Here is a 26,679-nt window from a genome sequence, read left to right on the forward strand (position 1 = left end):
GGACTCTATACGTCTAGCTAGTAAGTCGAATAAACTGGCGATGTACCATTGCACCTTTCGAATTCAAATTACAGATACTCATTCCGAAACCTGTGAACTCTTCTGCCTACCAGGACCGAGAGTATTAGATTTTTGGATGTGTGGCGTCGGTCACGATATATACCTTAAGATTGCTGCCAAATGTCCATATGCCCTATGAGAATCACATCTACATGTACTTGAATGAGCTCAAGCGCTCTAGATCTACTAGATATGCATGTGAAGGGTCCAACCCTCGAAAATCTAATAAATTTAGCTAGTGTTCAATAAAGGTGACAAACTGATAATTAACAATCGCAATGTCTTAATGATGATGGACCGTTTGTCTGCGATTGGCAAGCATGATATGATCTCTCCACGGTTTTGGCGATATGACGCCTTTCAGATAGTTTAACCGCCAGGAGTCTAGTGTGCTGCAATTCAAAAAGCTTGTTGGGAGGGATTAGGGCCAGAGAGCCAGGGATGAGTAGTTTGAGATTAGTTGGGTACATGTAATTTGTGTAGTCTACCTCATACAGCATGTAACTGTCAACTAAACCATGGCTAGATATATCTGTATCACATTCACTCGTGATATGGGTATGCGAGAACTAATTTAGCAATTGAAATGACTCCTCAAAAGCCAGGATGGAGAATTACATATAATACTCAGGGACTCAACACTTTTTTACTTGTCGCCATATATCAATACCCTCCCTCCCCGCTGCGCGTCGCTGTGCGCCTCACGTTCATGCTCTTCCTGTACAACTAGCTACAGCACATATGACCCGCGGCATGAGCATAGATTTTATTGACGGGCCTGAACTTCCGCATCAGCCAGTACTTATTATGTATGGATGACAATGTTAATAGGGCCGTGAATAATTACTGTGCGCAGTACATCGTACTTAGCTTAAGTGGGTCTCTGAGGCTCTGCGTGGATCAATATTATTAGCGTGGCCCGCGGCTGATCTGGAGAAAACGCTCCAGCCGATTACAACGTCAAACATATCTTCGACATCCTCTTCGGCCACACCCTTCCTCTATAACTCTCTTTCTCTCTCACTCTTTCTCTACTTACATTAATCGTTCACGACAGCTCTCGGGTTTCTACTTACACTCTCATTAACAACATCGACAACAACTAGCTACTACCCTCATCCTCGTCTCGTCGTCTCATCATCCGCTCCTCCTTCTCTTATCGACGTAGCCTTGTTTTAAAGCGGCCGTTATGACCGGAGGAAAGGCGGTTCAAGTGGTGTTCGCCGCCAACAATAGCGCATATAGAAAGCGCAAAAGAGCACACCGCGCATGTGAACAGTGCAAGAGCAGACGGGTATATGGCAACCCAGGGATACACTTGTTGAAAGCTGTCAATCTGACAGAAAACAGAGAAAGTGTCCTCCACCATTCGAAAATCACGAGCGTTGTGCAAGCTGTGCTCAGGACGGCATTCAGTGCAGGTCATGGCTACTACCCGCTAGAAAATCCTTTATTAACACTTGTGTAATAGTCTGGCTTTGATTGATTCCGAGGCTCCACAAACTACTACATGGCCATCAGACGAACCCCGCAACGACAACGAAGATCCTGCCGAACAGAATACAATCACTGATAAGAATCCACGGTTTATCGGTGATCTTAATCCAGAATCCGTATTCTTGACGGCCAACGATATTGATTCCGCTTCGAGGTCTGAGGTCGCAACTGACCGCAACGAGGTGGGCGTTTGGGTCTCACAATCACCTGAACCCCTGCTCAGGCACAAAGGATTGAAGCGGCGTTTTCAAGACCAAGAGAGCTCTAAAAAACCTACCGCCGTAGCTCCAGCTGCGGAATGTGGACCTGAAAAGCACTTGGAAGCATATCTTTCTTCGTTAAGCGCCTATGCACTTCCGACTCGGTCCTGTATGGAAATACTGCTCGGGCTGTATTATAGTTCAATTCATCCTTTATTCCCGATAATCGATGATGCGACTTGTGTGTTGTTTAGAACCCCGGACAAGATTCCGACTGTGTTACTACAAAGTATACTACTTGTTGCCTCTCGACACGCTGATGCGGTAGCGCATTTGCGCTTATCGGCGTCCGGTGAACTTCTGAAACCTTCCGAATTTTCACTGCGTCTTGAAACACGCATCAAAGCATTGCTATACGCAGATGATGAGCGTGATCGTATGAACCTCGTGCGTGTATATGCACTATTATCCCTGGGCGGAGGAAACGAATCGAGCCGTAACTTAGCTATGGCGATCCATCATGCACACTCACTAGGTCTACATATCAGGAATTCCAGAGCTGAGGAGTTATGGTGGTGTCTATGGACGTTGGATAAACTTCAGGCTGCCATGAACGGGAGGCCTATCTTAGTGAAACTGGAAGACGTAAGCATTGATCGGCCCACCAAACTTAAGGGTGGAAGGGGGGCAGGATTCCGTATTATGGTTAAGCTCGCCGAGCTTCTGGAGTCAGTCATCGCCCTGTATCGCCCTGGGAATGAGAGGGATTGGGAACACCCGTTTCCAGAATTTGAGACTCATTTACAAGATGAGGAAGTGCCGGAAGGAGGCCAACTAGGTAAACCATAGTCTCTAGTCTTGCTAAGGTTTTGGTCTGATATGTTGCAGTTATTCTCAAATTATTTTACTACGCCATCTCTATACTCTCTCACCGCACACGTACTCAAAATCAAACTCACAGTCATTCGTACACTCGTCGTCTAAATGCCGCAAGGAACGTTATACAAATTTTCGGCGAAAGTAAAGGACCACTCCCACCGACCCCCATATTGCCTTATGCACTATCGCTTGCCTTAACAACCTTTTATGCACAAGTACGTGAAGGTCACGGTAAATGTATTTCAGAATATACCTATTGTATTGAAAAACTTACATACTACGGCGAATGGTGGTGGGTCGCGGGTGCAATGGCAAAATTGGGTATTCGTGCGATCAACAGTTCAGGGCAAAGAAGAGCAGTGGAAGAAAAAGAATGTGCTGCAGTGCTATCAAGCTTGAAGAGTACTGGAGACGACCCAAAGAACGCATATAGCGGTGCCCCCCGAGAAAGGATAGCTGCGCACAAAGCTATTGCATCAGGTACGCTCACAAATATACTGTAATTTTAGGATACATACACTTACTCATGTTACTAAGGGCCCGCAAGATCATCGCCGCCTTCGACATCGCCGCTATCGACATCGCCAGCATCAACCCCACCTGGATCGAAGCGTCGAATCATATATTCTGCAACGCCACCGTTACTATCAATGTCCCCGATTGCCGAGAACGTACAGATTACGCCGTATACAACAACCTATGACCAGGGCCTGTCCATGGGGCCGCCAATAATGCCCCTACGTCCTTATGTGGCGTCTAATTCTCAATTCTATGATGCCGAAGGGTTTCACGGCGTAGATATATTTCTACTCGATCAATTCTCAAACCCAGGTAATCCATTGGATTTTGGCGGTTTTGACCTAGATTCAGGTACCTGGTTGGGCAACAACGATGGACTTCAGCCGTCAAATTATGGCCTTGAGGAGGGTTGGAATAATCGAAATGATGGGCCGCCACCACCGTGGTCTGGGGGATGATGAGTTAGTGTGACACATCATAGGATCTCATGAGATCCGTTCAGTTGAAATTCGGGTTATTTTCTCAGTCATTGCGTCGGGTCGGTTTATTCGCCACTGCGCACAAATAAGTTCACGGGTTTTACATCTTATTTTTTTAAAAAAATCGGCCAGTCTCCTTTCCTTTACTTTTCATGCCGCGCGAAAACGGACTCAATGATCATTATTCAAATTTAAAAAATGGTCCGGGTGTGGTCTGTCAACCCCCTAGGTAAAATGTCGACGGTGTTTTCGCTGTAAACTATTTTGGGAAAGATTTTAATATCCTACTTTAAGGAGGGTTGCACCAAATTGGAATTTTGGGTCACTGTATATACTGATTTGATTAGCTGCACGTATAAATCATAAACCTTTTCCTGAGTGAGATTTCAGGCAATATTGTGGGCATCATCTCCTGCGGGGGCAATCTATTTTGGCAGCGGAACAAAAAGTTCACTGCTGCCCGAGAACGTGCGACTAAGATCAATTCACAGATGAATCAAGTGTCATAGGACAACTTGGAGTAAACTCTAGAGCGACTTTCACAAAGTCTATCATGCAGATTCGGCGCTCTTTTCTCGGCCAGCACATCGCACCGAACGCATATGTAGCTTTTACCCTTGTCTCTTAATGAGTAGGACAGATTTCAGTATTAAAAGATGCAAAGTATCCCCAGGATGTCTAGCCAGGAAGATCATTTACTCGTAGTTCCTTCCCTACTCAAGTATTTGTATCTTCAAATTAGAAAAATACGTGTATGAAGCCTAGTAACCGGAACCCACAAATATATCGACCAGCACCAACACCATACTTTTACTACTCAACAATCTTTACAGCAAACAACATTACATGAAGTTTAATGCAGTCCGTGCTAAAGGCAGAACGACCAGGATACAAATTCAAGTCGCACGTGATCGAGTGATAGGAGCTGATTGAAGCCATTAGAACTCACCATGTATAAGTTTTTCAATGGTGATGAGGTAATGAACGCTTGCTCTGCTCCCTGTGAAGAAAAGCACCTTTCATCCGTACATAGGTTGCATTTACAGTGCCGACTGCCTGCCTGCCGCTTCATCCCGCTGCAGCTGTCTGTTTACGCTTGCATTGACTATAAATTACCTCTCACCGGTCAGGTGAGAGCAGCAAAATATCCCCTCGCTTCAACTTCCATCGGAAGGAAATAAAGACATAAAAAAGACACAAGGACATAAAACAACTTCTAAATAACCCTTCCTTGACGTCGGTGAGCAACAAAAGAAAAGCGTGAAAAAAAAAGAAAAAAAAAGAAAGACTGAAAAAAAAAGACGATGAGCTCCAAACTCCCTGATACAACATTGGTCACCCCATCCGTGTGCCCCGCGGAAAGGGTTTTTTCCACATGATAATGGCAGAAATGAAATGACAAGAGAAAAAGAAAATGGTATGCTTATACCATACAGTAATAACTATATTGATTATCGTAGGAGAAGGAGGGGAAGGGGAGATCATGGTATATAATTATTTTTCCCCCTCAAGAACCCCATGGAGCCAAGAAGAGGAGGGCTGGTCCAAAACCCAAAACCCATTACCGCGCGACCCGTCGTATTCCAATCAGTCTTTCAGTCGTCCATCTAGGGCATCGGCCCCTCTCAAAAAACCTTCCACAAATGTCGACATTTCGTCCACCTTCCAGTCATGGTGTATGTCGTTCTCTAGAACCCCAACCTGTTTCCTGCTTAAATTGTCCCTCGCTGCAAACAGCAGCCTGCTCAGTCGTTCCAGTGAGTTCGCAAATGCTTCCAGATCAGCTCTGGGATTGGACTCTTCTTCCCCCTCCTCTTCCCTTTCCCTTTCCCTTTCCCTCTCTGATTGTTGGGTGCGGGGCCGTTTGGGCTGGTAGATATCCTCCGTGTCTATACTACTAGAGGAAGGTGGTGGGGTGGATCGCTTTTTGGAAGTTGAGGAGCGAGTGACAGAAGCTGGAGTGGTGTGTTTGCTCTGAGTACGGGTCTGGGGTGGCGATTTGGCCTTGCTCTGGACTTCTCGGACGTCCCGATCTGATGCCTCAGCTTCACTGGCGGTATCATCGTCGATTTTTATGAATGTTGGTGTAGAGACGCCAGCATTCTTACGGACTAAATTTTTTGCTATTGGCGCAGAACTGGTAGATCCTTTAGCACTGGCACTGGTGGCCTGATGTGATGTGGTCTCCCTGAACTCTGCCGCAATTGAGGCGACTGAAGTTTGGTTAGAATTGTTTGTTAGTCTGCGACGGGGAGCGACCTGCTCGGTTTGCCCGCGGGTCACTGGCTTCATCCGTGTGGTGGTGGGTTCTTTTGAAGTGGTTGGTTGTGGCGACGATTTTGGTGTGTGCTCGGCAGCTGATGATGAGGATGAGCTTGAGTTTGAGTTTGCTGTTTTTCGGCCGGGAGGAGCGGCGGCAACTTTGTCTTTTTTCCGAGCCTGGACATGATGATATTGTTAGTCGATGGTTTGGGCACACAGGTGCCACTGGGTCAGTGGCGGAAGTGGTTGTATTGCGGGTAGAAGGGAACGGCAGGATTAGAGGAGGGGATCGCGGACAGCAAACGTTGAGATAATATTAGATATTATGCAGTCAATCGTGAATCAAACAGGTAATTGCGAGAATGGTACAAAATGGCAATCTCCCCAGGTACTGCGATGAATATGTAGAAGTCACTGAAGGACAGAAATGCGGGGCGAGGCGGGGGAGGGGGAAAAGGAAGAAGGACGGAAGACGCGTCTGGGTAATCTGGGAGGAGCTGAGCATGTGTGCCAACCACGGCACCTCCGCTTCCACCACCACGATAAGATACAGCGATAGACCTGCGGCTCAATTCACCCAAACACGCAGCATGCAGGCCTCCCACACATGCAGCAGCATGTGTCGCGATAGAAAAAAGAAGGAAAAAGAAGAGAATGGACGGAAAAGTTTTCCTACCTTTTCGATATTCTCCATAGCGTTCTCAATATATTTCTATCCGCCCAATATCAATCAGTAAACCAAGCTGGTGTAGGCGGGCCGTGGGGGAAGGTGATGACGAGATCACTATGGATCCTACCTTGACCTGTGGAATTTCCCATGCTGTGAGTTTTTGGCTTTCAGTAATGTCCTTCCAGTGCTTGTCCGTAAAAGTGTTTCCATTATCAACCAACTGCTTAGCTATCTTATCTAGCATCTTTCTCCTGGTTTCCCCCAGTCTGTTACGCCGAGTATCACGTACATACCCAACCTCCGGGATCAGACTTTTCTTCGTTCCCTCACTCGACCTGGTACTCATGAAGCTCGCATCCCTATGGTCCCTCCTAGACCGGCAAGTTGAACATGTCTTCATTTCCTTCCCCTCGAAGCGCTTACCAGAGCCTTGGAATTGGTCCAGTGGCTGATTTGTGCGGCAATCTGTACATTTCTTCTCGGCGACAAGCTTTCCGTTTTTCGCTCGGCAGCCCATACACGTCAGCATTGTTTTCCCAGCGTTCTTGTCGGTGCCCTGAAATTGGTCAATGGTATAAACCGTGCGACAACCTGAACATAGTCTTTCCTCCTCTCCCTCCACGGCTTCCACCTCTTCTCTCTCTCTCTCTCCCTCTCCATCTCCCTCCGCCTCGTGAACGCTTTCTGCGACCACGATGGCCACGCTCTCGGTCCCTGACATCGTTACTATCTCTCCCATAACAAGAAGGCAGTGTCTGTCTGTGAGGGCGGTAAGTATGTCAATAGGGGGGCGCACTGCCGTGGAGTAGTGGTACGATTGAGTCCGACCAGGTACGTGTCATATCAGTGGGGTCGAGCCGATCTTTATATCAGCGTGATTCGCCTTGTTTGTCTTGGCGATACAATGATAAGCTGGGATATCATAGCACCCGTTTTAAGTCATACCCAATTAGAATAATATTTTGCATTCTGATCCTAACTGGCTTGGTGTAACAAAATAATTTCATATGTCAACTGCTTGTGTATATGCTTGTTGGATCCTCAAAGGTGACTTAGGCGAGATTGGTTAGTTGTATCAAGTAAATGCTGGCAGGTGGTTCCTCTGGGACAGAATACATACCCTGTAGATATCTACGATACCCAGCCGGCTATGGTAAGGCTTCCTCTTCGTACAAATTGTAAGATATTATCATTGGCTTTAGAATTCCTGCCTTCATCTGCTGATTGTAGTAAAGGTGAAAGGATGCAATCTTCTCCGTGGTCAGGCATAGGTTATCAGATTAGTGGGGTATTCGACACCTGAGATTCTTTATCAAAGGCAGTATCCTCACGGTGTCCGTTCTACCATGCCTATTTGAGATCCAGGAATTATGCTTTTGGAGAATCCATCCAGTCGGAACTCCTGGCCCTCCCATTCCCGCATTAGTAGGTATAGGCAGATATTCAATCCTTGCGCTTCTACTCGTGTTCAATTCCGAGTTGACACATGTATTTTTCCTATCCATGGAAGAAATTAAAAGCACATGATGGTTTATATCGACTCAGTCAAAGTCGAATGCAACCTCTAGCAACCGCGGATATGGTAGATCATTAAGATACCGTTTTTGGTACATTACGACTGATGTGAGTATTAACGGAGAATCTAGGTACCTGAACCAAACATACTGGTGACGGGTAACTTATTCGACTTGACTTTGGGGGGCTAAATGATTGGTTATTTAAATTCTTGGAATTTTGATGCGATGACTAACTGTGAAACTGCATGTGTATTTATCATAGGTCTCTGGATACCCTGCAAATACAGCCTCGAATTTATGGACATTATCAAAAGATTATGGTGCTCAGAATCGGTCCGCTTATCTGCAGCCGTCAATTGTCTCCCTTTTGGCGGTAGGCGAATCAAAGTAAGTCGGCGGCAGGTAGTCCGAGTGATAATTCATGATTCTATCACAGCCGTTACTCCCCGGATAAGATATTGGTGATTTGCTATGTCATGTGACCACAGACTTTGAAAAAGAGAACATCCGGGTAAGCGATTTTGCCTCGATTATTGGTCTTTAGAATGTGCCAAAAGCTTCGTATGTCGCTGCTGCATTATTCCAGAGCTAGAGGGCCCCAGAGTTTCATAACCCTTCCAGCTTTGCCATGATGCTTGTTTTTCATCTTCCTTGTGCGAGGCTCTTCTCATCTCAATGGCTAATCAACTATCCCTCAGGTTAGCAATACTCAAGGAACCGCTGAAGGGAATCAGGACACATCCCCCGACTCGCTGAAGTACAACTAGTCGCTAGTCACTACGGTCATGTTCATCGAAGACTGTCAGTATTCTGCTGCTGCATCAGGGCGGAAACAGTCTGGAATCCACTGCGCTCCGGTGCTGAGTGCAAAGGGTTGTGCATGTCGGGGCTGAAAGGGCATCTTCTCTGTAGCATAGAAGCACTAGTTCTAGCCAAGCCACCCTCTCTCCTGCCGCTACCGCCCACCCTCCCGTAAGCTAGCTACACCACCTCCATCTACTCTACTCCTGGTTAAGAAACAAGGACTGCAGAAGCATAGAAGAAATATTACGAAATTGGCTGATGAACTACAGTTGTTGGTGGGGTTAAGTCTATTTCCCCGCCGCCGCCAGACTTACCTATGCATCATAGGCGATCACTCGTCAGCGCCGAGCCATCCAATCATTTGCGCCAAGCCTCTCAAATATGGTCGTAATCAACAACCCTCGGAAAATTAATTCCATGTTCCAATATTCCCATCTCGCAGTTCGAAACCCACAATGGACGGAGTAGACCCCGGCTTTATCTGCTAACATGTCAACCAACCAAGAAGGCGCCGTATAAGATTGGTTAATGAGCTATATAGAAGAAAATGCTCATGGATATACGTGTTAAGGGGTTTCTAGGACGCTACGAGTACTGAATTGAGAGCTAAGCACTAAGGAGAAGAGTATAAAAGTCAAGACACCGTGAGTACCAGCCTATCTAACCCTAAACCTGATGCATATAGACTCTATCATTTCTCTACTCCTGGATCTATATTCGGGCATGAAATATAATGTGTCGATGGTAAATTCACAGATGTGTTAACAAGCTACTGTACGTACCATCACTAACTTACGCATCCGGAAAGAAAAATGGGAGAGCTTACTGCTGCAGCCTGAAAGAACCAATAATAAGATGTGTTTACTTATTGCGTGAGAAGATATTTAAAATTCATTATGGCATTATAGACACTAGCTGCTGCTGTGGGGGAAACATGCTACCCAAACTAAAACTTTATATACCAGACCAGACCAGAACCTAAACCTAAAAAAAACCCGGAAAGAAATAGAGAGAAAATGCAACCTGACAAATAGAACCCTCAAGGAAAAGAACTTGAAACCACGATACCCCAGAAAGAAAAGAATCTGCCAGCATGCAGTGAGAACCCCCGATCCGTTTAGTTCCAACCCATGATTTTGTTGGAACTCTCAACGATATCTCTCTCGCCCCCCTCAAGCCCTTCCAAGCTCCAACCATCGTTTCCGAGACCCATAGCTCTCCTTCCTTCGTCTCCAAGAACGTCCGAGAGCCCTCCCATACCACCACCGGTCTCTCCGTCGCCGCTAGGGAAATCTGGGGGCGGGACACCGGCCAAGAATGCGTCACGCTGGCGAACCGCATACTCAGTGCTCGTCTTGCAAAGCGGGACAGCGGGAATGTATAGGACGCTGCTATCGCCAGTGCCTTTGTGGATGCGGTCCACGGAGTGGATGGTATCACAGTGCCAGGCAACAAAGTCACCTGGTGCAACGCGGGGAACATGGATCATGGTCTTTGAGAGATTAAGGTGGGGGTGCCATTTGTCGTTAAATTCCTGAGAAGCAGCTGGAACTGCGCCGGGGAATTCTGGGGTGGTGGTCTCGGGGATATGCCAGCCGGAGAGAGAGTCCGGGTTGGCGGCAGATGGAGCAAAAAAGGGGCGGAGAAGTAAGTAAGCAGTGGCGTGCTTGAGCAGGGGGTTGACGAGGAGGGTGCCTTCATTTGGGCCTGTATTTGACATACTCAACTATATTAAAATGTTAGTCATCAGGGACCTGCGTTGTGCAAAGGGTACTGTTTGAGGAGCTTACCCAACCTTGCCACATGCGGAACATGGCACAACTTCCGGCACCGTTGTAGAGATCCATAGTAGCATTAACACGGTGGCGCGCATCATATGCATCGTAGTTCTCCCAATCGGCTTGAAGAATTTTCTTGTAAACCGCCGAGTACTCCGGGTCTTCCCAGCGCTCCAAAGAGCCACCATCGACATGAGCGCCAAGCGCAAACCCAGCATCACCAGGAAGACGGATACGGAGCCGGTCAGCATAGGTGAGAGGATGTTTGACCGAAATCTGGGTGGCGGAAGATGAGCTGTGCCACAATGACATAAGGAACTCTTGAGCCTTAAGGAGCGACGGGTGCGAGCGAGCGCGAACTTGAGAGGGTGACCAATAAAGCTCATAGACAGCCGGAGAGGCAGCAGGAAAGGCTGTGGAAGAAACAAAGAAGGTTGTTAGTTTGCGTCAAAAAAAAAAAAAACTAAAGAAATGATGTGTTATATTATATACCTTTTGCCTTTGGGTTTTGACGGATATAATCTTTGAGATCCGCCTTCAACTGAAGAGCTTCCTCCTCAGGAATCACATTGCGAATGACCACAGTCCCGCGGCGTTTGATCTCCGCAATCTCAAGTGGGGATGCATTTGCGATATCTCTATACTCAATAGTTGGGATAATCTATTCCACTATTAACAAACATCTCTAAAAAAAAAGAAAAAAAGAAAAGAAAAAGAATAGCAAACCTTAGTCCCCAACTCGCCAACTTGCTCAACTTCTCGCTTGAGTTCCTTGATCAACCTGTCCCAAGAAGCCTGCAACTGCTCTTCCTTCCCTTTGAGGAATTTGGACTTGAGCGTCGCAAACCGTGGCTGAAGCGGGGCAGATGCTATGCCAGAAAGTGAAGGAAACACAGAAGAGATATCCCCAGCAGGCTTCTGCGTAGTAGGTATGATAACAGATCTCCTGCTAGTGGCAGCAGCAAGATTGCGAATAGGCAGCCTTAGTGAAAGCATTGTGTGATGGAGAAGTCTTCAAGATGGAGTAGGTAGATAGAGATAGATAGATAGATTGGAGGACAGAAAATGTAATGTTTTAATATAGGTGAGGTGAGGTCGATAGTAGTAAGTACAGTCAGGGCAGACAGATGCAAGATATGCAACGCAAGACTCTCTGGATTGCAATTGTATCGGGGGAGAGTGAAGAAATATACTTTAAAGTTTACTTCCAACGAAGTGATATATTTCCTGAAATGGAAACATAGCCCACTAGCTCTTGCTTCACACAAGGTCACTCTGCCTTATCACGGATCGCTGAAACTTGTTTCTTTGTGGTGTGGCGTTCTTGGTTCAATAGTACTAACCATCCCAATGCGGTAGAATAACTTCAATTCCCCTCTCGGTTAGGTATCTACAGTACATCTACATTGAGCTAGCCCCTTAACGTACGTCAATTATGTGCTCAGTAGAGTCTTCCCCTGGCTCGTAAATACATGAATGTCAATCTTCTTTTCCGTTTGTTGTGAACGAAGGGGGCGAGAGCGGGGATGGAGTTGGAAACGAGAGGGGAGAGGGAAAAGAAGAGGAGGGGTCTAGTGACCGAGCTAAGGAATGTTTGAGTGTTTCTCTTATGCCACCATCCTAAAGTGGATAGGCTACATAGACACCATACCTGGATATCAAGTTGAAGTGTGGTTACTACACCTGACACAATTAGTCTACATATAAACTCTCCAGCCTAATAGCACAATGCTAGACGTATCATACCATCCACCTCCACCACCTCCACCTCCTTCACCACCACTACCACCACTTCCTCCGCCATCTCCGCATCAGCACGGATCCGTTGATGGTTTACAAATTTAAACCCCGGTTTATGGGATAGGTGCCGCCGCCCCCTCACCTCTAGAGCATGGATGAACATTTTGCCGTAACTACTTAACCAATGCAATAGTAAAATACTAAGCTTCAGGCAAGAATGTGATAGTTGAATTAACCACTTTGTTCATCATTTTACTAATGTAGTACTTACAGACATCTATGTACCTTCATATATGTGATGCCAATATACCCGCATTTTCCGTACAGTGTAACGTTGGACCAGAGCAAGGCATTCTGCACTTGACACTCCTTAATGATGTTTTATGTGCCCGAGGGGCGTAACTGAGCCCCCACAAGAAAGAAAATGGCTTGGGGGGGCGCCCATGTCCCATGGTCATGGCCATCGACAAACCCGACCCCGCAGTTGGGTATATTGTTTTTTCCCTCCTTTCTAATCATTCCTCCGATTGCCCAATCCTAAGTGATTGCATGCCATGAAACCCCCGAGCACCGACGTAGTGTTTGGCGAGTACGCTCGTGGCGATGAAACATCTCCGGAACATGGCATGCATATATCTATCTATTAAATATAGTCCCGGGTTAGCCACCGGATTAGACAACTTAAACTATCCGGTTTTTAAGGCTTTTGATTGCAAGAATACCCTGTTGTATCGAGTTGTGAGCAGAGAGTTCGAAGCTCGCCGATTTGGTTGCAGATGATATTGTGGTGATCTCTTTTTCTGTCGAGCACGTGAAGTGTCTTACCTAGTTGAAGGTGTCAGTATATTACTGGCAAAGAAAAGACGGGAAAAAAAATCTTTTCTTTTCACAGCTTCATCATGACTTTTGGCTGAATGAAATATGGACGGGGTTCGAAGTCATAGAACTGACCCACTTCAATCTCCGAGACTCCCCGATACGGACATATAAATATCATCCTTAGCTAACACAGTCTGGGCAGCCCCATCGTCATCTCATCAACAGCTCGCTTAATTCTCCGAAAACTAACATGAAGACACAGGCCTAAGCAATATTCATCCTAGTAAGCAAAAGCTTATTTCGACATCGATGAGGACTTCTCGCCGTGTTTTGTCAGTGAGCTACTGCTCGAACAACGAGGACATAGGTACATTGTATGTACATGGAGTACTCGATGTAGTTACTCAAATTCATATCCATGCGCTCCAGCCACGGGTGGCGTATCTGGACGCATACATAAACACATGCATATGGGGTGCTGAAGCGCATGTATAGGAGGACTCGAGGACTCTTCTATGTACTCAGTCATCTCTCAGTTGCAGTCTTCTTTGGCGCCCTTGCCATCCCCCGTGAGGATATGTGCTACAGGTGCTTGTATGGGTGCGGCGTCTGCTAGCCATCATAGGAAATGACTCGGCAGAAATCCCCAACACGCGCACGCGAACACATGTTAATTGTAACTATCATCCCACCCCTAAAAAAAATAAGAAGGTCACTAGGAACACAGTCAGTCAAGCTGCGATTAATAGCGGGATCAAACACAAATCTCCGTTGGAAACCTCCGTGCGGGAAAACTTCTTTAGGACGATTCACAAAGATAGTAGTTCTATTTAGTCTAGTCGTGGAAAACAACCACACAAGATCTGCCTCGTCGCTTCCTCGTAAGATGTTTTCCCCGAGAGCCGGCAGCATCCGAAAATCCCTGCCATTGGTTTGATAATAGATATGGCACGATCCTCGGCTCCCCTCTCTAATCATTGACACTTCCCTTTCTTAATCCTTGCAGAATATTGGCCCTTTCACTTAAAACACAATGGGTAAGGCATCCACATGGGCACGGCAACTCGATAGCTACACCTTGGTTAGTTGGCAAGCTATATAAAGTGCATGTAGAGGTAGATCTGCCGAAGACTCATGCGCTATCGGCTCTATTTCCGAGTAGGTAATATCGTTGAGACGTTAATTAAATATTTGAGACTAACTAACAAGGACCAAGGTAACAGAAGACAGTGATGGGTAATATTTTATCCAGGAGCTGATACTACTAATACACATGAGTATATATGTAAGTAGGTACATATGCATGAGACCATTCTATCCAATTTCCTATGCTCGTAAATATCTCATCATGAAGGGTAAATTTAAGAAACTTAATCGGACTCGTAAAACCTAACCCTCTTCGCATAAGGACTAATCTCATCCTCCGGAATCCCGTTATAGGCCTCTCTAGCCACAATTTGAGTCGCCTGAGTCAGGGTCGTCAAGCGGGCCGCCTCCACACCTCTTGAACGTTTCAGATTCTTCCTTGGGGGGCCGAGATGCCTCGCCGACAGGACCCTGCTTTGGTAATTCCTCTCTATCATAGCCTCTTCCCACTGAATACGCTGAGCTAGAATATCTGTAAGGGCTCTTTCCTGGAGCTCCAGCTCGGCGAGGTCTTCTGAACTGATTGCTTTCTATCAGAAAGAGGGAATTTCACGTTAGTTTCTTTTCTTTCGGCTTAATATGGGAGAATGTCTGGGCTTACGGGCTTAGATCCATCGCTGAGCTCAACTCGATTCCGTATTCTTCCCATCGGCGGTGCAAGTGGTGCTACTTGTGGGTGTGGTATTGAGACCGCTCCAGTGCACGTGCTGTAGGATAGAAATGCGCCAATGGGCCCACGACGTCTTGGTGCCCTTCTCTTTCAAACCCCCTTGTCAGCACAAGAACTGCCCAATACTGTCAGGGGTTGGCAAAAATACCTTCACGGGTGTCTCCGCAGTTGTGGCGTTTTCGCGTTTTAGCGGGACACTGCCGGCATATTTCCATAGGAGGGCTAAACTTTGCGGATCGCTCATCTGTGGGGGAAGGACTGTATGTCCCACAAGCGGGGAGATTGCCTTGTTTTCCGTCATAGCAATCTGTTGACGGGTTTGTGGAGCTTTGGGGGTTGATAATTTTACCTTCTGGTATTTTCTGTTCGCTTTCTTGTTGGAGAGGAGGTCTCGAAATGGGCGCGTGGTAAGTGGCTAAACGTCGAGTGATAATTCATGATTCCACGTCTTAGCACGTAAATTAGATCTAAAGCGTTGCCAAGATTTGTCCCGCCATACGTATACATACGTGTAGTTTGAAGATTTTGGATTTTTTGCGGAAGAGAGCAACTCAATCCCTCGCCACCAGTGACATCTGCTTGTACGCGAATGAATTGCTTTTATTGATTGGGGGGTTGGCGGGGAAAGAGAAAGAATGTACTAGTATAGATACAGTAACACATCCGCTGGGTTAGCCTCCTTTAGGCGAGGATTAAACCTTTCCTCTTCCTACTAATTATGTAACGATAAATGCACCTTGATACTCGGGGCAGGTAAGAAGAATCTGAAAATGACTTTTGATGGTAACGACCTCTGATTCGCGGCTGGCGAAAAGCTACACGAAATTGAGCCCCTGCTTGCAGCTTGAATTTTCAGGTTCTTCTTGCCTGCCCGAGTATATGTACATGTATCTATTAATATCAGGAGGTCTTTTGATCGCATCTCGGATAGTAGTCCAAAGATCTTTCGGCACCGCTTTGATTCATCATAATGAAATCTGGCAGAAATTCTAAAAGACCAAAAACAAACCTCTCTAGCATCGTGAGTAAATGGAGTATGTAGATAGATTAAAAGCTTTCTCCCAGCGGCGGGCTTCCTTCTTCTCTTCCGGCATTTGACCTTCATGATTATTGGTATGTCCGACAGAAATATTTACAATAAATAGCTGAGGGGAGTGTGTTAAAAGTCCATAGAAACCAGAATTACCAGAATTCGATATTCTAGTTTGACCTCCTCATACGCGCCTGTTGGGGCCAAACTCCCCATGAAAATATCGTATTCTTTCTCATCCAAGATCCAACTCTTATCTCATCTGCAGTGTTCATGTCCTCAAACTTCCGAAGCCAGCCGCCCCTCTGACTCATTGGCTCACGCTCAATTACACTTTCTGTACTCGAATCGCCGTCCAAAGCCTGTTTCAGAATATCCACAAGTCTCTCTAACTCTGTGATTGTTTCGTACTCGGACTGGGCATAAGAGTCTGCCAATCTGCGCAAAGCGGGTTTGTAAAGATCAACAACGCATTTGTGACATCCAATCACATCTTCCCTATCACCGAAGGGAAAATTCCCCGTTTTCCGGATTACCAGATTCGACCCAAATCGTGCCGTCGGCATTACCGTTCTGTAGCCTATCAATTGGCCACATGTGTTGGCAGGATTGTCCGTGGTTTCTTCGCTGGATTTCCCGCGCACGCCATCATGAGATTTGGGACACACTTCGTTTTTTGGGCTTAAGAAGAAACCGTAACTTCCAGATGCAGAAACCGCTGGAGCCGCCGTTTTCTGCCCCATGTGAAGCTCTTTCCGGGCTCGAGTACTAGCCACATACATTATTCGAACGCTTTCAAGGTTGGAGCTCCCCACCCCGCTACTATGTCTGTGTATATGGAGAGCAGCAAAGTCGTCTGCCATCACAACATTATCCCATTCCAGTCCTTTCGCCTGATGCGCAGTACACAGAATCATATCTGCATTCTCGGCATCATCTACTATCCTTGCAGTGCAAAAATCAATTTTACCAAGGAAACTAGGGTCCGATAATAGGTCTTGCCTCTCAAGCCCTGCCACCAGCTTCAACTCAGGAGGAAACATTCGTGGTGCGAGGTCCCTCGAAACCAAGGCTTGGAGAAAATTTTCCATGTTTGGTGTAAGACTGCCTTTTAGAAGTTGTTGTATTTGACGCTGATCCTGGCGTTTGAGTTTATACTTTCGCGTCATTACCTCCAAAAGCGACCTTATTTTGGGATCGATGGCCTTCAGCTCTTCTTCCGCTTCTTCCAAAAGCAATTTGCATTTTTTTGAGGCGCCTGTGTTAATCGGAGACTCGGAACCGACTTTTCCCATAAGTGCTTCAATGGATCTAAGTCCCCTAAGAGGCCCCGCAATTGCGGGAATCCCTTGTTTTAACTCGTATGCACTCTTAAGATAGGAAAACAGAGTGCGAGGTTGCATGTGAGTTGGAACTTTAAGGTACACCCTGTGCTCTGGGTGCGAGTGACAGTACGAAAATAGGGCTGAAACTAGGGCTACATATCAAACCGTCAGAAAGGCCCCCATCTACAGGGTAAGGTGAGGCTTACAACTATTTTTTCGGCAAATCACTACATGTTTTCCACTCCCGCCATCCGAAGACAAACCCGGCGGTAGATTGTATATGGTTGTATGACCTATAGCAGGATCCACCTCCTCCTCCATAACCTTTGGGAAGTCTGTCTTGAGTACATCAACATCCCCGATAGCTTTCATCGTAAGTGGTTCACCTATAGCCCGTAGATAATGTGCTGCGGCTGCAGCAATTCCCAGACCAAAGCGGAATGAATATGTTAACGACTTGTTGTAAGTTGCTGGATAGAGGCTATCGTCAAAACATTCGTTATTTGTTCCTCTAAATTCGTAAATCATCTGGTTAGGGTCGCCGACAACGATTGTGCGTGAGAACGGGCGTTGTCTAAATATGATCTCTGCCATTACTGAATCCGCGTCCTAGTTTTATTAGCAAGCTTTACGCGAAAGAGAAATTTGTGTGGCTTACTTGGGCCTCATCAAACATGATCCCGTCGAACTGACCAAAAGCTAAATCATCGGCTCTACACCTCACGCCCTCTTTCTCACTATCAACTCCATCTAAATGCATCATCTTCAAGTATCCATCATGAGGAAAGCACGGCCCCTGAAGCTTTTGTAGTTCGTCCCAAGCTCTCCGTGTCAACTCTAGAACAACATCCTTCTTCAGTCCCAGCTTATCAGCCATCATCCAGTGCAAGGATGCATAATCAATTCCGACCTCAGCCGAAGTGAAGAATGTAAGGAGGTTCTCGTTGATTACTTTGGCCACCTTTGATGCTCTAGGAAGTTTTTTTGATGGGTCAAGCATTGCTGTCTTGAGAGTTTCCTTGTTTTCTAGGTCCAGAATCTGTACGATTTCACGGACGAGGTTATTTTCTGAGCTCGTTGGAGCCTTTATCTTTGGCCGCATCCTGAGGACCGTTTTGCGGGTCAGGGAGTGAATGGTCCGACCTAAACCCCATGGTCAGATACTACAATCGAGATACACTTTAAGTAAAGCCAGCATACAAACGACATTTGGGCCGAATTTCTTTTCGGCATCTTTTTGGACGCTATTGTTGAAAGTAAGAAATAGCCATTTCTCCTCAGGTCTTGGCAAGTAAGCTCTCCAATCTGATCATTACCAATCCAGAATACAAGATGCGTGTACATACCGAGCTTTCGCGTACTCAGTCAAAACCGTGGTCTTTCCAGTCCCAGCAAAAGCCTTGATCTTAAGAACCTCCCCAATATTGAGGTCCAACTCTACAATCTCTTTCTGTTCACCAGTAAGACCACTTAGGTGTGTTACAGGCTTTTCAGGAGAAAATCCGCCATTTAAGTTGTAAAGGAACAAGCAATCCTTCAATCGACCCATAAGAACCCTTCTCGACTGGCGGCCAAAAAAATCCTCCGAATCTTCCTGAATTATCAGCGCCTCTTTCAGCCCTTTCTTGGTCGTTGGGTACTTCTGACGTAGATCATCGTCTGCCTCACACATCTCAAGATATAGCAATAGGAAGGAAAAGTACTCCTTAATTAAGGCATCATCTATCGCCGATAGTCCGTCAATAACTGATGGAGTTGACAGAATGCCGCGAATATCTTGTGGAGTAAGAGAAGTGTAGAAAAGGTATGCAGTAAGAACCCGATAGATTGAAAACGATGCCTCAGAAGGGTCGATAAAAAGCCAGTCAGGTTTGGTCGAGCTCAGTGATAGTGTGCGATTAACAAGCTTCTTGACAACTTTATAGGGTCCAAACTTGCTATCCAGCAATAGCATAAATTCATGCAAGTTCACGTCCATTGGACGAAGACCGGCACTGCCGCTCAGCACGTTGAAAACATCACCCACGTTGATCCGGGGAAGCATAATTGGTGGTAAAGCTCCTTTGAACTTTTTATCGTCTTTTTTTACATCTAGAATGGGTGGAAGCAATTCTAAGTCGTTTAGAAGACCCTTGGTTATATTTTCAAACTCTCGTTCTAGCATTGACATCTCTTCGAGTGTCGATATGTCCTTAATTTCTTCATCCCGCTTGATATCTGATGCTTTCCTCCAGCAGCGTCCTAACATGCTCCGGTAATCATCGAGTTTTTCTTCCCAGGATATCTGGGGAATATCGCTTGATATTTGGTGTAACGACCGAGAAAATCGGGCGGATATACACCTCGTCTCTCCATTTCCGCGAGGGTGGGAATTTGTAAACGGTCTTTGTTTATGCCCATAAACCGCAAGTGGTTGCCTAGTGATCTTAGGCCATAGGTTAACCTTTACGATTAACCCTGCGGGGTACTGGATTCTCCTCATTTGAGATAATCGGCCGGTGTATCTCTTTTTCCTGACACTAAAAAAGTATAATTAGATCGTAGATCGATACTGGAAGACTACCTGTACCAATTCCCCAAATGAGGTAGGCTTGAAGATAAATACCAAAAAGAGGAGGGGTGGGGGGTGGGGGGTTGGAGGGTGCAGGTATGAAACCTACATGTATATACTAAGGATGACCCAACATAAGATATGAAGTTTAACGACATTGTTTACCAGAATTCAGGCATCCAACAGGCGGCACAGCAGCGCTTATCAATCTTGAAGATCCGCTGCACGAGTCGAGTTTGCAATATTCAGAGTGTGTACAATAGCTATCAAACAGTGTTGCTTTCAGGAATTTCAATGAGATCACAAAACGATCTGAGAAAGATACACACAAGCGCATTTTACGCTGTAGATATTTGTGTACTTTTACACAGCCGCATTCGAAAAGTACTGGCACCCTACTACTATCTTGAGTCGTTCATGAATTGTAGCCCACCAACAACCATGGCACTCGCGTATACTCAACTTATTGACAGGTATGACCGCAATAGAGACATTGCAGCTCTCTCTGATAACGGTCTCGAATATTAGAATTGCAAAGGTAGAAAGGACTGCCTCGTGAGTTTAGCCCGGAGGTGCCAAAACTTTTCGAATGCGGCTGTACTGAACCCTGCACGCTAGCTATCAGTGATCGCTTATCAGCCAATCACATGGCGTGCCCAACAAACAAATCCAATTTAGGCCTCTTGCAACCGAACCGAGTGATACCTCATGACGTCAAAACATCAAACCGTATTATTGCAAACCGTGGATTCTAAAACCACATCTAAACATTACACAAACTTTTCTGACACACAGGCTATTGAAAAATGCTGGTCTTGGGTGGGTTTTGTTAACATGTATGGTGCGCACACTCTTAAAGGTGATGACACGGCGGCATCTGGAAGTGGACTCGTGGGCCAATTGGGGGGCTCATTTCTAGCCATTTTGCTCCATTACTTCCACAACTCGGTCAGGTTTGCTTTTCGGGGGGGGGGTATAAATGGGTATAATACTGTTCCACTTTGTTCAGTCTTGGCGCTTTTTACATACAAAAAAACAGCCAATTTCAATCTCTTATAACTTCGTGACCATGATAGATATCAAAAATCTGCAAGATAAAACTCATGTTCATCACTATTACTATACTTTTATCTTACCGATTTTTTCTATATTTTTTTGGTGAAGTTATAAGCGATTGACCTTTCGTCACGTTTGGTTACCTTTAAGAGTGGGCGCACCATAAAGATGTCGCTCAACAGTGGAATCTTGGAGAACGGTGACTGAGCTCATTATTTATGCATATAGTACGTTAGGTAGGTTTTCTATTGGAATATACCACATGTAGCCGGAGTACACAGTCTGACTGGGCTAAGTTGCCTATCGCCGCAATGAGCTACGTTTTTTTTAGTACAACTCTCTTGCTGGAACTTTGCTTTCTGTCTGCCAAGAATACAGCTAAGATAAAGCAAAGTGTGGCGGGTGGAGTTGTAATATAAATAGCTATCATGTCTCTGTAGCCAAAAGATTATCAGTCTACTCGTCAAGTTTGGTATCTACTCCGAAAATAAAGCCTAATGCCCAGTCACACTATTCGATGAAAACTACGAATCTTGTCATTTAAACTGCAAATCCATATCAATTCAAAGCCACTACAAACTTTTTTTTTTCGCTAAATACAAATCCACCACTTATCAAGCTAAAGCCAAGACATTCCGGCATAAAGGTACAAACTAAAATCCAGAACTCATCGTCTAGAAAGCAATGGTTCCTGCCCTGGCCGCAGCAGTAGTCAAGAAACTTGCATAACTCCACGTCAAATCCCTGGCTCCCTTCTGCGACCCATCGGTACGCGAGAACTGCTCACTCAAACTACCATTGCTCGCCGCGTGCAGCTGCGCAGTGGCCACAAAGGTATCCGCATAGGTGTTGATCGCCGCAATGATGCTGGTGAAATCAGTCGAGCCCGCGGCGTATGTTGTACCCGCGCTTGCTGATGACTTGAGCTGCTGGAAGAAGGCCTGGTTTACTGAAGTAACGGGGATGGATCCCGCAGCGGTGAATTGCTTGGCGGCCGTGTAGAGAACCTCGGCGGTGGTGAGGGTGCAGATGAACCAAGGGTTAGCAGTGCTGGTGCCAACACCGTCATAGACGTCCTCGGGGTAGCGGCCAATGGCGACACCGGGCGCGCCAGAGGCAGTGTTGATGGTGTAGAGGGTCTTCATTGAGTCGACGAGGGCCTTGACGGTGGCGAGGACCTCGGGGGAGGACGCAGGGTAGACGTCGAAGCCTCTTGCGCCATTGCCGTGGAGAGAGCCCAGGAGGGTCCCGCAGTCGAGACCGGTACGGCCGGTGTTGAGGGTTGCGAGGAGGTAGCCCTTGCTGGAGCTCCAGAAGGAGGAGAGCTTGGCCTTGATGGCGGCTGCCTGGGTGGTGTAGTAGGTTCCGGCACCAGTGTCGCCGAGTCTGTTTGCGAGCTCGGCGCCCTCAACGAGAGCACGGTACTGGACGAGGTAGGTGAAGAAATGGTTGCCGTTGACTTCCTCCCAGAGGTCAAAGCCGCTGCTGGTCCAGTAGTTTGCGACGTACTCAAGATCAGCCTTGACGACGGAGTTTGTGGGGAAGGCGCTGTCGTAGAGGGTTGAGGTGACATAGGAGGTCTCGCCGGCGTCGAGGAGCATGTTGGCGAACTTTGTTAGGACGGTGGCTCGGATGGCTGGGCCGTCGAGTTGGGGGCGGCCCCAGCTGCCAGTGAAGGCGGCGCCGTTGACGTAGAATTTGGGCTCGCCGATACCGCCGGTGGTGTAGGTACCGCTGGGGTTGCTGGTCTTCTGGACCTTTGCGCTCTCAGTGGCATACTCCTTGAGCATGGTCTCGAGGGAGCTGTTTCCATTGATGTACTGGTTGAGGAGAACCTTGAACACCATTGCGGAGTCACGAGTCCATTGGTAGTAGCTATTGACATGTCAGTATAACTTTGATATGAAACTTGGTCGAGAAGTAAGAGTACTTACTAGTCAGGGCTGCTCGTTGAGGGAGAAGCAATGACGGCACCAGGGTCAGCGCTCTTTGCAAACTCTCCAGAGGATCCAATGTTGCGGAAGAGACTGGACAAAGCAATGGTCTGCTCAGCTGAGACCCACGCGGCTACACTGGTCTGGCGCTTCTCGGGGAGGGATCGCGAGAGCGAAACCGAGACCAAAGACAGAAGGCCAATGGCCTGATAGATAGTGAATCTCATTGTGCCGAGTGCTGTTTGATGACTGCTTATATACCGACTGTGAGGAAGCTGGTGGAGCTGGTGGTGAGTGAGTGTCTTTGTCCACAGGGGAAAGACGAAGTATATATACCCAAACTCCTTCACGAGAATGCACTTTACGAGAATCACTACATGTCCTCATGAAGCACAAACCACCTACAGGCCTACGTACCTCTCTCTACCTAGGTTCCGCCGGCATCATGGGGGGGGGAAGTGACACCGCTCGGCCGGAGTTTCAAGGAAACGCTCGTCAGGCGAGGAAGTCTTTAATTCCAGCTGACCCATGGGATGAGAGAGAATAGATCAAATAGCTCTCCCATGAGGATATTTTCACTGCAGATCTTCCCCCGAGCCCAATTAAAAGCTGGGGCGATGTGGGGTTCAGGTACAACAGGCACTCCATCCAGGTACGTGTGGGACCCGACAGCGACAGGGGAGCCCGGCGCAAGAGGTTGTGTTTTCCCCAAACCGGAGATCTCCCCCAATAGCCGAGTGCGGGGATTGCGCAGGGAGCAGCAGTTGCGTTTTATCCATGGGACATATGCATGGGAGGGATGTTGAGGGTTCGTAGGCTTAGCTCTCTCTCTACCAAAGGGCGAGCGAGCATCACGAAGCCGGCCGTGACAAATGTTCCGGCCGGCCGCTTGGCCCCGCCGTGACTGGCCTAGCCATGAGTGCTTGTACCTTAGTCTAATATATCGATATTAAGCAAGGGGGGGAGGGGGGGGGAAACGGTGAACCCACATTAGTTGCAGAGGGTATTATTCCTCAGGCTCAAATTCTTCAGAAATATTCGTGTGGCTACTAACTAACCTGCCTGTGGGGAGAGAAACACACCCAGGCCAGGGCGGTTCAGCTACAAAGTATGTTCTTCAAATCCAAAGCAAATTAAAGCCTTTTGTATCAAGCAGTACATACATTTCTAATTGGCCCTCCTCGCCTTCAGCTCTCGATTCACTGAGCGCCCAATGTCCGATAGAAGTAAAACCAACATCAACCCAAGCTCTTCGGGGAAATATACATGTAATACATGTCTCACACCCAGCGCTTTGGTTCAGTGGCTTTTGTGGCGCCGCCTCTGCCGCGCCGACGGATATGCTCGTCATGGCGCTGTGCGACAGCCCGCAAAAATGTTTCTCCTGCTTGGCAACGTCTGCAGCTCTTGGATGTTTCTCTGCTCTGGAGTGGTAGCAAATAACTGCATTTAGAACATTGCATCTAAAGCACATGAGTCTCGTGCCCTGGGAACGAGACCACAGGCCTACTGCATTACCCACATACTCTAGGGAATTTGATTTATCCATTCTACCGGCGTGATCTGGATATGTAGAGAGTAGATGAGACCATTGCTTCTCCACATCCATCCTTGCCCTGGCGCCGGACTCCGACTCTTAACCAAATATCTCCCCTGCAGCCAGTGGAGTCACCAATCAAAGGCTCCCATCCTCCCAACTAACTAGAGTAACTAACGCACAGGAAAATATTCTGTCCCTGATCAATTTTCCACCCCGCGTCTACATCCAGTCTTCCCCGGGAAATACGGCGACGGCCAGGGGATGCGCCGGCATCAGGGACAATAGGCGCGAGAAGTGACGTATATATGCAGGGGTGAGGTATCTGCGGTCCGGATCTCGGGGTGTGATTGTTTATAGCGGATGTCGGGAGGTTTGGTGGCTTGGTGGCTGGCTGGAGGGAGGATGAGGAGGAGGTATGAATGGGCAATAGGGTAGAGTGTCGCCCTATATCACGCCGCCAATGTGCTTTAATTGTCTGATGGCAGGAGCCTGATTTGAGTATGTGAGCCTTCCCATGGCTTCATCCACTGAGTCGAGAGGCAGGCATGTCAGGGCCTTGAGGACGGCATGAGAACAGTCTATTCTACAAGGTACGGGCAGTGTTTCTTCCACCATTTTGAAGGTATATGTAAAGCGGGACTTGGCAAAAACAGAACGGAAGGGTGGACAAACATGCTGTAGGATTTTCACAGTACCACTCACCACTAACGCTGTCATAGTAAAAGTATTGTGCTTTCGGGATTTCGACATCTACCATCACCAACCACGGCCGTGTGGTGCGGTGGGGAGATAGGCAAAAACAAATTCATCTCACGACAACACCCTTTGGGTGACATGACTACCAGCAGACATCGGCAGCTATATCGTTTGGTGCCTGTTGATTACGATGTCTGCGTATATCATTCTTCCAGATATACCGCTACACCAGGCCTCGTGCTGCATCTTGCTGTCACTTGGGTCCGTTGTCTTACAATCCAGATGTTTCGATACCTTGAAGTACTGCCCGATCTCGAAGGGCGCCATTTAGTTAAAGTAGACCATAAGCATAATTCTCTCCGTAGACTACCTCTCTTGTAGAAGTTACTAGCAGTTAGAACTAAACTGTTGGCGATCTGTCACTAAGTTTCGCTGTCGAACGAGCTCCCTGCATACGAAGCCTAGCGTTCAATCCACATACGAGTATCAGTACTCCTTGGCTACATATTTTGCAGCTAGATTTTGAGTCCTGGATAGCTGAGGAAACATCAAGACCGGCGCGCAGGGAGCTAGCTCGCTAGACAGGGAGGCAGAAATAGGACCCAGTTAAGTTCTCCTGGGAGGTGAAAGCTTTCTGTCGTGACTGGGTGATCTGTCTCTGTTATTCGTACGATCGTGGAAAGTTTGTTACGGGAGGTTATGATCTTTATTCATGTAGTGACTGGCCATGAAGTGTTTTATTGGCCAGTTGAGATTCCATAACATGAGGTATTGGTGGGACTTGGAAGCCCACTGTCTATGAAAAGTCAAATTTAACCTCATGGTTCACTTATGACTTGTTATTCAGAGCGCAGTTTATAAGAGACTGAAGGGAAGCGTATTGTATATTGTTATTGGAAGAGTAGAAGGAATAAGCTCCTTTTATAGTGAACAAAGACATTATAACAAAGCACGTATTATTAAGACAACTAAGCTCGTTATCTTGACACAGTACTATATAATAACAAGTATATAGCGAAGACTGCAGAAAACAAACATAACTGATCAAACACCGCCATTACCATCACCATCAACCACAACCGCCCGCTGCAATCATTCTTTAATACTGTTCCTACCTTTCTTAGGATTATACCTCAATGCTCGTAAATATTCGGCAACTATATGTCAGCGCCTACTGAATAAGAGTCACGAAAAGTCCCAAGCTTGAGCTACACATCCATCCGTTCCCTGGAAAGAGCAAGGTGTGACTTTACGGAGACCACTGCGTGATGATGATGAAACGTGTATCTCTCTATCAGCTACGTACATGACTACCACCTAGGAATGTGAGTGCAGCCTTCTCACACAATTCCATGCGCATTCAGCACCTCAATCGATACGAGAAGTGGTTGGGAATTCAAGTTTCCGGCTCTACGGCAAGAGGGTTCTTGTGTGTTCCAGTTTTCCTTCCCCCAAGGTTATTTGCTATTTTGAAGACGGGATATAGTTGACTTGTTGCAGAACAAAG

General features: G+C 46.9%; 8 protein-coding genes across 8 annotated transcripts; 2 read left to right on the forward strand and 6 right to left on the reverse strand.

Annotated features, from left to right (window-relative positions):
• Positions 1–1,249: 1,249 nt before the first annotated feature.
• Positions 1,250–3,613, forward strand: H6S33_005614 (uncharacterized protein; the record flags this gene model as incomplete). Its single annotated transcript, XM_044836979.1, has 5 exons — positions 1,250–1,354; positions 1,411–1,475; positions 1,532–2,595; positions 2,646–3,116; positions 3,174–3,613. The coding sequence occupies 5 exons, from the start codon at positions 1,250–1,252 to the stop codon at positions 3,611–3,613; spliced, it is 2,145 nt and encodes a 714-aa protein (XP_044698923.1).
• A 1,608-nt stretch (positions 3,614–5,221) lies between these two features.
• H6S33_005615 (uncharacterized protein) lies at positions 5,222–7,287 on the reverse strand (the record flags this gene model as incomplete). The annotated part of the gene is made up of 3 exons (XM_044836980.1): positions 5,222–6,073; positions 6,573–6,608; positions 6,694–7,287. 3 exons carry the CDS (start codon positions 7,285–7,287, stop codon positions 5,222–5,224), a joined length of 1,482 nt encoding a protein of 493 aa, XP_044698924.1.
• A 429-nt stretch (positions 7,288–7,716) lies between these two features.
• Positions 7,717–8,839, forward strand: H6S33_005616 (uncharacterized protein; the record flags this gene model as incomplete). Its single annotated transcript, XM_044836982.1, has 7 exons — positions 7,717–7,744; positions 7,802–7,837; positions 7,885–7,991; positions 8,077–8,148; positions 8,346–8,456; positions 8,572–8,594; positions 8,782–8,839. The coding sequence occupies 7 exons, from the start codon at positions 7,717–7,719 to the stop codon at positions 8,837–8,839; spliced, it is 435 nt and encodes a 144-aa protein (XP_044698925.1).
• A 1,165-nt stretch (positions 8,840–10,004) lies between these two features.
• On the reverse strand, positions 10,005–11,661 carry H6S33_005617 (uncharacterized protein; the record flags this gene model as incomplete). Its single annotated transcript, XM_044836983.1, has 4 exons — positions 10,005–10,613; positions 10,678–11,078; positions 11,158–11,326; positions 11,392–11,661. 4 exons carry the CDS (start codon positions 11,659–11,661, stop codon positions 10,005–10,007), a joined length of 1,449 nt encoding a protein of 482 aa, XP_044698926.1.
• Positions 11,662–12,382: 721 nt separating this feature from the next.
• Positions 12,383–12,568, reverse strand: H6S33_005618 (uncharacterized protein; the record flags this gene model as incomplete). Its single annotated transcript, XM_044836984.1, has 1 exon — positions 12,383–12,568. The coding sequence occupies one exon, from the start codon at positions 12,566–12,568 to the stop codon at positions 12,383–12,385; it is 186 nt and encodes a 61-aa protein (XP_044698927.1).
• Positions 12,569–14,594: 2,026 nt separating this feature from the next.
• On the reverse strand, positions 14,595–15,341 carry H6S33_005619 (uncharacterized protein; the record flags this gene model as incomplete). The annotated part of the gene is made up of 3 exons (XM_044836985.1): positions 14,595–14,900; positions 14,972–15,127; positions 15,189–15,341. 3 exons carry the CDS (start codon positions 15,339–15,341, stop codon positions 14,595–14,597), a joined length of 615 nt encoding a protein of 204 aa, XP_044698928.1.
• An 899-nt stretch (positions 15,342–16,240) lies between these two features.
• H6S33_005620 (uncharacterized protein) lies at positions 16,241–19,877 on the reverse strand (the record flags this gene model as incomplete). The annotated part of the gene is made up of 5 exons (XM_044836986.1): positions 16,241–17,547; positions 17,602–18,004; positions 18,054–18,538; positions 18,596–18,678; positions 18,742–19,877. 5 exons carry the CDS (start codon positions 19,875–19,877, stop codon positions 16,241–16,243), a joined length of 3,414 nt encoding a protein of 1,137 aa, XP_044698929.1.
• Positions 19,878–21,676: 1,799 nt separating this feature from the next.
• On the reverse strand, positions 21,677–23,163 carry H6S33_005621 (uncharacterized protein; the record flags this gene model as incomplete). The annotated part of the gene is made up of 2 exons (XM_044836987.1): positions 21,677–22,877; positions 22,937–23,163. 2 exons carry the CDS (start codon positions 23,161–23,163, stop codon positions 21,677–21,679), a joined length of 1,428 nt encoding a protein of 475 aa, XP_044698930.1.
• Between the last annotated feature and the right edge of the window lie 3,516 nt (positions 23,164–26,679).

This window comes from Morchella sextelata (genome assembly GCF_020137385.1).
Source record: "Morchella sextelata strain SCLS chromosome Unknown scls_2, whole genome shotgun sequence".
Taxonomy (NCBI): Eukaryota; Fungi; Ascomycota; class Pezizomycetes; order Pezizales; family Morchellaceae; genus Morchella; species Morchella sextelata.